Source organism: Populus euphratica, unplaced genomic scaffold (genome assembly GCF_000495115.2).
Source record: "Populus euphratica unplaced genomic scaffold, PopEup_1.0 scaffold30.1, whole genome shotgun sequence".
Lineage (NCBI taxonomy): Eukaryota > Viridiplantae > Streptophyta > Magnoliopsida > Malpighiales > Salicaceae > Populus > Populus euphratica.
The window spans coordinates 1,005,688-1,015,939 of NW_011499869.1; the positions used below are offsets into that span (position 1 = coordinate 1,005,688).

General features: G+C 32.2%; 2 protein-coding genes across 5 annotated transcripts in view; both read right to left on the reverse strand.

Annotated features, from left to right (window-relative positions):
- Window positions 1–759: 759 nt before the first annotated feature.
- Window positions 760–2,186, reverse strand: LOC105126837 (40S ribosomal protein S18-like). Its single transcript, XM_011027847.1, has 4 exons — window positions 2,076–2,186; window positions 1,812–1,972; window positions 1,174–1,362; window positions 760–1,066 (listed from the first exon to the last, which is right to left on the reverse strand). The coding sequence occupies exons 1-4, from the start codon at window positions 2,076–2,078 to the stop codon at window positions 961–963; spliced, it is 459 nt and encodes a 152-aa protein (XP_011026149.1). The 5' UTR covers window positions 2,079–2,186; the 3' UTR covers window positions 760–960.
- Window positions 2,187–5,721: 3,535 nt separating this feature from the next.
- LOC105126839 (uncharacterized) overlaps window positions 5,722–10,252 on the reverse strand; it is a 9,206-nt gene continuing 4,675 nt past the window's right edge. For 3 of the 4 annotated variants that reach the window (XM_011027850.1, XM_011027848.1, XM_011027849.1), the window contains exons 6-9: window positions 9,410–9,496; window positions 8,431–8,530; window positions 7,494–7,710; window positions 5,722–7,402 (exon numbers count right to left, since the gene is read on the reverse strand). In XM_011027850.1, coding sequence (XP_011026152.1) covers window positions 6,159–7,402; window positions 7,494–7,710; window positions 8,431–8,530; window positions 9,410–9,496 — 1,648 coding nt within the window. In that variant the 3' untranslated portion in view covers window positions 5,722–6,158. The remainder of the gene's footprint in view (window positions 7,403–7,493; window positions 7,711–8,430; window positions 8,531–9,409; window positions 9,497–10,252) is intronic. The other variant, XM_011027851.1, reaches the window with a different exon arrangement.

Genomic DNA, 10,252 nt, shown 5'->3' on the forward strand with positions numbered 1-10,252 from the left:
TAAAATAGCTGAGTTATATTGGTGGGCTAATACTGCAATAGAATGGATCAAGCCCATGCCCTTCGAAAACTGCTACTCTATATTTTGTAAGATCAAATTCAGCTCCAAGCCCAGTCCAAAGAAAAATTACTACACGGATTTCAAGTTTCTGGAGTCTCACAGGGATCTTTCCGGCTTGATAAAATTTATTTAGATACACCTTGTATTTTCAAAGTATTAAATTTTTTAACGAAAAGCAACGAACAACTGTAATCCCAAACACGACCGCACAACACATCTCTATGGAAACAATTCTTAGCACCGCTTCGTCCAAATTTATACTGAAAATCTCCTAGCTACCACTGGTTGTCATCACTATAAAAGATACACGCAGTTAACCCAGCAGCAGGCGACTATCTCCTCAAAACAAAGGATCACAGAAGCTGGCCAATGACCAGTTTAGCACTTGTTATGCAACAAACCCGTCCATTCATCTAATCTGATTTGTTGACGGCCCTAATACACTGACCGTTTTACTCAATCCAAGCTGGGGGAGATTGCCTGTGTCCAACAACATGCAAAGCGTAGGACAGCCCAACTGGTATTAAGAATTTGACAAGATTTAGATTGAACTTGCATATTATCCACCAATTATGCGTACAGCCACATCTCATCCAAGTCGTGTTGCATTGGTAACAACACAGGATTTATGTTCCTTGTTCTTGCATATGATTCCATCAGAAAACATAAATCAGAAACCAGAATACCGCAAGAATGATTAAGGGTATCTCAAGGAAAAATATTTAAACAAAAATATGATCTTCTCAGCGGCAATGCATAGAGAAACATTCAACCAACAAAACACAACAGAATTCAAGCAAACAATCTAAGCTATATTAAAGTTTTTGTTTGAAAAAGAAAAAACTTGGAACGCGAAAAATACTGCATAAAAAGCAAGAGGGCCCCTTCTGCATAACTAGATCATCGCTTCTTGGAGACACCAACAGTCTTCCCCCTACGACCAGTGGTTTTGGTGTGCTGTCCTCGCACTCGAAGACCCCAATAGTGACGGAGACCGCGGTGATTTCTACAAAATAGAACCATACCAGCTCAAGTTAACAGGAAAAAAGTGACAACAAAGACTAGCATCTTATTTCTTTCTAGAATAATCCTCAATTAAGAATCAGAGCAAACCTGATCTTCTTCAAACGCTCAAGATCATCTCTCAGCTTCATGTCCAATGCATTGGAAACAACCTGAGAATACTTTCCATCTTTGTAATCCTTCTGCCTGTTAAGGAACCAGTCTGGAATCTTAAACTGGCGAGGATTAGCAACAATTGTCATAAGCTTGTCAAGCTCCTCAGCTGACAGTTCACCAGCTCTACAAACAATGCCACCCAAATGTCAAATTGATAGCATTCATCAACAGCAAATACACATCAAATCAAAATTTAGTTACATTTGACAGCAATTAACAGCGAACTATGAATATCAATTGGCAAAGAGATCGCAACAGACCCAAAAATATACCAACACAAAGAGTCGAAGCAACTCAGCAACAGTTGATAAAACCATTCATCTCTTCTCTATCACAAATTTATCAAATTTCTAAACTCTCTCGAGCAGTTGCCAAACAAATTGAATACTATTATAAAGTAATAAAGCAGAAAAACCAATATCTTCTATTAGGATATGCGAAAGGATTTAAATTTTTTTCGTGATGGACTAATCAAAGAGATTAACTTATATTCTCAAAAACACAAAAGGCCAGATCGACAAATATATAGCAGGTTAATATATTAAAAAAAGGAAAGGGTAAAAAGCAAGTACCTCTTGTTCATGTCTACATCGGCCTTCTTGCAGACAATGTTCGCAAAACGGCGACCAATACCTTTGATGGAGGTAAGGGCAAACATAATCTTCTGTTTGCCATCAACGTTGGTGTTCAAAACACGAAGAATGTGTTGGAATTCCTCATTTGCTACAAGAGCCTATCAAAGTAATTCAATCACAAAGAAACACTAATTAATTAAACATGCGTGAAGATAAGAAGGGAAGGCAGGGAAAGAAAAGAGGAAGGTAGATTCCGCTTACCATGGCTATGGGCTAGGGTTTCAGAGACAGCGGGAGTCCTAGGCTAAGCGGCGCCTGCTCTTTGAGTGTGGAGGTAAATCACAAAGTCTAAAACCCTAAATGTGGAGACTCGCTATATATAGTTGGCTTTGAGGGTGAGGGAGAATGATTTTTTGCCGAGATTAAAATGTGGGTGGACTGTTCTGCCCCGTGTCAGTCAAACAACTATAGCTATTCTGTCTTAAATCTAATTATGAATTAAATGTAGATTATTATATTCAAGATAATAACAAGTCAATTTCCTGTATATATAAGGAATAGTTTAGCTTAGGAGAGTTCAAGAGCATGGTTATAAATTTTATTAGTTAAGTTATACTAATTATTTGTGCAATTTTTCCAACCAATTATGTCATATGTGACTTTTATATTTTTTTTCATAAAAATAGTTGCATAGGCATAACTAATTCTTTGCCTATGTTGCATTGTAATTTTATAAAAAAAAAAATAATATAAAAAATACCTAGGTGTTGTTGATATATTTTATAGCAACAAAAAACATTAAATTATATAGAGATTGATATAGGATGACATGATAGATTTAACAACTTAGACATTTGATAGAAATATATTTTGGTTTTAAAAAATCAAAATAACATTTATTAAAAAATATTAAAATAATAATATATTAGATCAATTTAGAAGGTTTAACCTACTAATCCTATTATTTAGACCATGAAATCCTCGTAACTCTTTAGAAAACAAGTTAAATTTCTTTCATTAAATTCAATTATCAATCAATTTAATACTAAAATAATTTAAATATAAAATTCAAATAAATAAATAAATCACGTCAACCTAAGTTGACCTGACAAACCTCAAACATAAATTATAAAATCAGGATAGTTTTATAGAGATAAAATTAAAATAAAATATATAACTTAATTCTCAATCAACCCTATATTAAAATGATGAAATTTTTGAAAAAAAAAAATAACCGGAACATAAAAACTCACTTAGTTATCTAACCAAACCCGTGACTTGGGTAATAAAATAATGATAACATCATGAAACATAAAAAAAATAATTATGAAACATGATTCTTATTCAAACCAATTTTTAAGGGCAAAGTTAAAAAAAAATAACTTTACCAATTCATGTTAAATTGTTAAACTTGAATCAAAAAATTTGGATAACACCATATAATATATATATATATAAAGTTGAATACTAAAAAACATGGAGAGATTAAAAAAAAAAAAGAGAGAATAAAAAAAACATGAGTCAACCCTACTACCCAGTAAAATTCACGACTCTCATGAAACCATAATAACCGTATAGAAAATAAATAAAATATATATATATATATATATAAAGCTCATTTTTCAATAACTTAATATTGAAGGATGGAGTTAAAAAAAATCATCTTAAAAAATAATCTGAGTTAACATGGTTAACTTGCAAAACTCACGATTTGGATTCTGAAATAAATTATAAAATTTAAAATCTAATAAATTTAATATTAGAATATAAAATTAAAAATAAAAATAAAAAATAAAAAATAAAACTAGAATGAAAAAAATCTTATTATTTTATTGTTGATTGTTACATTGAAAGGAGAAGGCTTTTAGTATATGTTAATAAAATAACCGGTAATTGGTTGGAAGGGACACTTACAGGTAAATGATTATATATGTTATTTTTATTAAACTTTTTTAATTTTTTAATCGTGATTACATACAAATTCGATTCAGAATAATACGTCGTTAATAATATCAAATGAAATTATAAAATAATTTCATTATGTAATTGCAATCCTCGTTTGAAAAAGATGTCTTCTCCAATACTTACAGGACATTTTCCACATAACAGTACTATAAATCTCTATATTTTGCTTAAATGTCAGAAAAAAAGTTTTTTTTTTAAAAAAACCACTAACCAAAATACTAAAAACAAAAGGGGGTTTATTATCCCATCATCACATAATAATATTTATTGTAATAACATGCTCATTAAATATTACTTTTTTCCTTTTCTTTGGCTTTTTTTTACATAATATATATTTTATTTTTAATCTCAGTTGTATCTTTTAATATTATATTTATTCGATATTAAACTTTGTAATTTATTTTAATTTATTTTTACGAGATTATCCAAATCTCATTACTTGAATAATAAGTTTGATGGATTAACTCTAATTTTTTTAATTAATTTTTTAATTATTTTTATCTTTCAATATTGAGTTGATTTAAAATTAGATTCCATGACTTGTTCCGATTTATTTTTTACGAAGTTATTTTCATATTATGACTTAGATTATAAATTTTGAGAATTAATCCGGGTTAACTTGATTCAGTTTTTTTGTGTCATTTTTTAATCAAGTTTTTTTAATTGGTGAAATATTTTGTTAGTTTTGAAAATGACCAAGTATTTTTTATTTATTGTTTTTTGTTAGGTCTCTTTTTGGTAATTCTTTCAATTGATTGTTTTTTTCAATATTTGAAAGGTTGGTTTATTTATAAGTTAATGATTATATCTTTTATCAAATTCTTTTAAAACAATTTATAAAATTAAAATTCCTTTTCAATTTTACCCCACTTTAATTTTTTTTATATTTTGAATTTAGTCTTTATTCTTTTAATTGTGAGTTTGAGACTCTAACCCAAATTTAAAAGGTTCGTCATTGTCTAGTTTTTATTTTTAAAAAAAATTGTGCTTTTACAATTTCATCATTTATTATCTATATCATTAGCAATTAGACTTTGTTTTTTTTTTTATCTATTTTTATATGATTTTTTGTGATTTTTCAAAATAACTCAAGTTATCCTAAGTCTTTTCATATGTCGTTTCTTGCAAGTTTTTCTTTTTTTTCTTGGTCAAGTTTATGCTGAGTCTTATTTTTTAAAAACATATTTGCACCACTTGAATATCTTTTTTTTTTATTAATAACAAAAATGTTTTGACCCACGGCATAGTGTGAATCTATAAATCTATTTAACAAAAAATAAGGGACAATGTTTTTATTGTACCTCTTCTCATGTAACATTATTTATTAAAATAATATTTTCATTCATTTTTTTAGTGTTTTTTTTTAATTTTATCATTTTAATATTAGATTTATTAGGGATTAGACTTTATATTTTTTTTTAATTTATTTTTTTATGAGATTACCTAAAACTCATGACCTAGATTGTCATTTTAACAAGTTAATTCGGTTGACTTGAATTTTTTTCTTTTTTTTTAATAATCTTTCCCCCTCAATTTCATAATTAAATATTAAATTTATTAAGAATTAGAATTCATAATTTGTTTTAATATATTTTTTATAATTTATTTTAAAATACTTTTTATAAGATTAGTTCCATTCCATTACTTCATTTATGAATTTAGTAAGTTAATTATGTAAGTTAATTATGATAAAGTCAAGTTATTTTATTATTATTTTTTAATAATTTTTTAATATTTAATTGATTAAAAATTAAGTTTTTTAATTTGTTATGTCAAATCAATTTTTTTATTTTTTTAATAAAAAATATTTAATTTTTTATATTAAAAATAAATTAATCCAGGCAACTAATGCTGTTATCGTCAGGTAAAAACACGAACATGCGACTGCATATCAAGAAAGGCCATTTTATCAGGCACTTACACGAGCGCCGGAGGAGAAATATAAAGCATGAATAACATCAATCTAGGCTCTTTCATATTTTTCATCGATGAATTTTCCATTTGCGTTGGGCACAGGAGAGGTCCAGGATGAACAAACCTCAATTACATCTAAATCTAACATGAGTTGGCTAGAAATAACTAATGACTTGAGAGGCTCGTAACTGTACACAAAGTTTCCTTTAGAATGCTAGATGAGCGTATGATTTTAAGATGACAAACTTGGTACCGCAAACACCTGCCAAAGCTGGAGTCAGTCATCAACATCAAATGAGGCATTCGAGTGCTATCTTGGCATCCTAATCAATGACAAAATCGCAGGATGAGGTCTGTAAAGAAGACATCTAAGTCCTGCTCGAGGAAAAATTCACCAAATTTATCCATGGCTGCCATCCACAACTTTCTTGCTTTCTACTGCCAAAAGGAAAGCACAGACAGAAATCAACTAGCCTGGTTCGACAAAATTATCACCTCAGATGCACCACAGGAATTACCACCAGAGGCACAGTGCAGGCCAATAGCAGGAGCCGAGCTTGAATTACATAAAGATTCGGAGATGCCCCCTGTCAAACTAGCAGGCTCAACCTCAGAAACAGAATTGGCGTGCTCAGACGATTTGATGTTCATCTGAGGCCCATCAGAAATAGAACCTCCATAAGGAGAAATAGCATCACTTTGAACTGTGTCCGATACTTCTTTGAGGTCATGGACTCTATCTACATCAACTCCACAAGAGCTCACTCCGAGCTCTGTGGCAAAGCAAAATCCATTGCTTCTGCAAGATTGTAGATCAGGTTTAGCAGTGACATCAGAATTAGGATCAACGGTAGCAAGGACAACCATTTCCTTGGAAATAGGCTCCCTAGCCTGACAAGAACTATTATTTTGGTTGACAGGCAATACACCACAATGATCATTACGATCATCTTGCACTTTCTGAGGAGGAGGTGTGGTTGTTGATTGAGCTACATCACTGGAAATATTGCAGGTGGTAGACTCATGATGAGCAGCATTGGTACCTGAAACTTCAAGTTCAAGCTCAGAAACCAAGTGCTGGGGTTGACTTGTTATGATCCCAGAGGTGGTATGAACAGAATTGTGGTTCTGTCTATCACTGCTATCTTCAACTTTCACTTCACAAGGAACAGTCTCAGTATCCTCCTTGGAAGCAAACTGACAATGTCCTTGAAAGTCAGCCGCTTCAGCCCCCATAAAAGATATGCCAGAAAGTTTGCTTTCAACCTCAGAAACACCACTCTGGTTCATATGTACATCTCCTTTCACCTTCCTCTTACCATTGGAGGGGGCAATGAAACCAGAAACAGTACCCTGATGTTCAGCCACCTCTCTAGTTTGTTCATTAGCATCACCCATATAATCAGGAGTCCTCAAAGTATTTTTGTCACTCCCCTTCAGATTATCAGGAACAACAATCAAGCGACCACCAGTTTTTTCCTTGGGACAAGTGGATAGGGTAGCATTTTCACTTGTAATGTCAGAAGTATCATTCAGGCAATCAGCCATGAAACCAGATTCAACTGCAGCAGCTTGATCGCTTATTTTGCCAGTATGAGGTACACTAGTTTCAGTGGAAACTTTCAAATCAAATCTCACTGGTGAACATTTCTCATCAGAATTACTCGATGTCTCATCCATGGTATGATGTTCCTTTAGTTCCATGGAGCCTGCATGTAGATGTGTTAAAAAAATTATCAGCAAGGAAACAAAAAAAGTTGCATCTGTTATCATCAATTAAAGATTTAATGCAGTAAATACCTTCAGTGGAAACCATATTTGCTTCAGCAAACTGATGATGCTTCAACAATGGTTTTTGTAACATATCAATGCCAGGGAATGCCACCAATTTCATGTTCCTCATTTTTTGCTTGCTCGATCCTTCAAGGGGCTTAAAACCAAAAACAGAAGTCCAGGTTTCCCTTAGCTCAGAGATCGCTGGTATGACCAATTTGTCGACATTTAGGGTGCAGAGTGCCTAATGACAGTTTCATAAAAGAGAAACAAAGTCCAATTGTACGCAAAAATCAGTAAAAAGTGAGGCAACAAGGTGTTTTGCGTAAATGAAATTCAAAATATTTAGTGACAATTAAATGTCACTTCATGCAAGAGCAAAATTATTTTAACATAAACATGAATACAAATCAGTTAGCAAAATTTACAAATAATAGTAGAGTTTGCCATCTCATCAGATCAGAGATACATCCAGTCAAATTCTTACAGGGGACAAAATTGTTGGAAAAAGAGTAGCACTTCAGTTGAACAAGACAAATTTCAGTCATAATGTACTCTCTAGCATCTCAATATTGGTTCACTATTTCACAATTTTTTATACAAAACAAAGCAGCACACAATTTTTCATTGTTATTTCCCCTTTTCTCACATCATTTATCACATTCCTTTCAATGCTTAAAGAAAATGTGGTTTTCCTTTCCCGTCATCACCTCTACCTCTATCTTGTGTAGGCAGCACAACATATATGAAATACATTTTAATCATATGAACAGCAAAATAGTTCTGGCACATCAAACCAGAAGGAAACAAAGTGCTGAGGAGTTTAACACCCGTTACATAACCCAAAAATTTCAACGAATTCCCACAATGAACAAAATATCCAATCATATGTGTAATTAATCTGCAACAAAAGAAAACATAAACACACACATAAAGCAGCGAAGGTAACAGGTACCAAACGTACAGTTTCAATTGCACTTAGAAGCCGGCTGCACATTCCTTGACGCCTATACATGTGCCGGGTCCCAATGAATGGCATCTCTGCTAAATGGTTCCCATGGATCCTTTTTGACCAAGTATAGGTTAATGTGATTGTGACTTTTTTACATTGTCATAAATTGCTACTAGAACATGCATGGACATGTTGACTAACAGAAAATACAAGAAAGAAATTTAGCATCAAAGTTCAGCACAATTTGCATTATTCTTATTCCAATTTAAAGAGGAAGAAAACGAATGGGAAAGTAGATAACAAGAGGACTACATTCTTTCATATACATAGCATACAAAAAAGATACTGATGCAAGTATGCTAGAAGATGAAAAAAAGAACATGATGCAAGGAGCTGAAGACAGTAAAGGCAACAATCTGACAAAATTTGTACTCCAAGTTCAAAAAAGAGCCGAAAACCAATCTAATTGGCTGCAGTGGCACCAGATCCCCTTGCTATATGGCAGTGAAGGTAATGAGGTGACAAAAAAATGGTAGCAGATGGTGGAACTTCAGAAGTAGAAAAGTGGCAAGTTCACATAAATTTAGTTTTGCCATGTTTTCTATAATATCTGTTTTTTTTTTTCAGAACCAAAATAAAAGACTCCAGTATGAATGTTACTGACAAAACAAAGACAATGATCAATCATAGAATGATAGAAAAGAAAAGCACAAATGTGTAAAAAATAATTCATGCAAATAATTACTGATGTCTTCACTTATAAAACATCCAATCACTGTACAATAGGCAGTGATTTGCAAAAAGGAATAATCAGGTAGAGAACTTTCAGTGCATGATCCCAGAAAATATTTATAACAAATGATTCCACGTCCAGATGCATTATTTCCCAAATATAATCTCCAATAATTTTGTTCTAAATAATGGCAGAATCTGACCATTAGTAAAAATCAAAATGCAGCGCAATCAACAAGCAAATTTGGCTGAGATGTACCTAATAGATGCAGCTGAGATTATTTCATCCCCTCGCTCTAAAATTGCAGTCAGAAAACCACTGTAGTTCAGTCGATTGAAGTTTGACCTGAAAAGGAATATTAAAATTCATTAAGAAAACCATTACATGCAAAATTTTAATGATTGCATAAAGCAAACACAGTGTAGCAGATAATTTTTATTAGCATACATCAAGAACGGTAAGGACAATAAATAAAAGAAAGTACCACAACTTTTTCATATTCAAAAGCCCATTTTCCAATAAAATATTAAGTTAGCTGTAAATTAAGTATTAAGAGGCTAGAAAAATGAAAGAAAAAACCTCATGCACCAGCAATAGACCACCCACTTTCCAGGAAAATATTATCAACTTAGGTGTGAACTAAGTATTAAAAGGCTAGAGATACGAAAGAAAATACCACATGCGTCCAGTATAGACATAGTACAGCACAACAGAACACTACTTCTTGGTCAAACACCAACAATCAGTTGAGCCCTTCACCATTAGCATAATTTCATACTACATCGTAATATGGTAGGGCAGTTAAAGAGAATTGTATGCAGTGTCAATTTCCCTTGTTCTCTACTTGGTTCAATAGCATATGAATCTGCAATTCTGGAGCAATATAACAGTCATTCTATGAGTTTCTCTTCCTCATCCAGTTCTATAATATACTTTAAAGGTGGAAATCAATTGGGAAAAAGAGAAAGGCTACCTCTTGTCTAGGCTTGTGTGTTGTGATTCCAACACTAAAACCTCAACACCAAAATAAAAAGTTTCTCGCAAAGCTGGAGCACCAACAATACGATTTGTTCACAAAGAACTAACAACACCCCCGCCCCC

Excerpts from the sequence above, each read along its gene's own strand:
- LOC105126837 (XM_011027847.1), bottom strand. Across the intron at positions 1,363-1,811 it reads GATGTAGACATGAACAAGAG|AGCTGGTGAACTGTCAGCTG; the intron begins GTACTTGCTTTT and ends CATTGTTTGTAG. Across the intron at positions 1,067-1,173 it reads GAGCGTTTGAAGAAGATCAG|AAATCACCGCGGTCTCCGTC; the intron begins GTTTGCTCTGAT and ends TCTATTTTGTAG.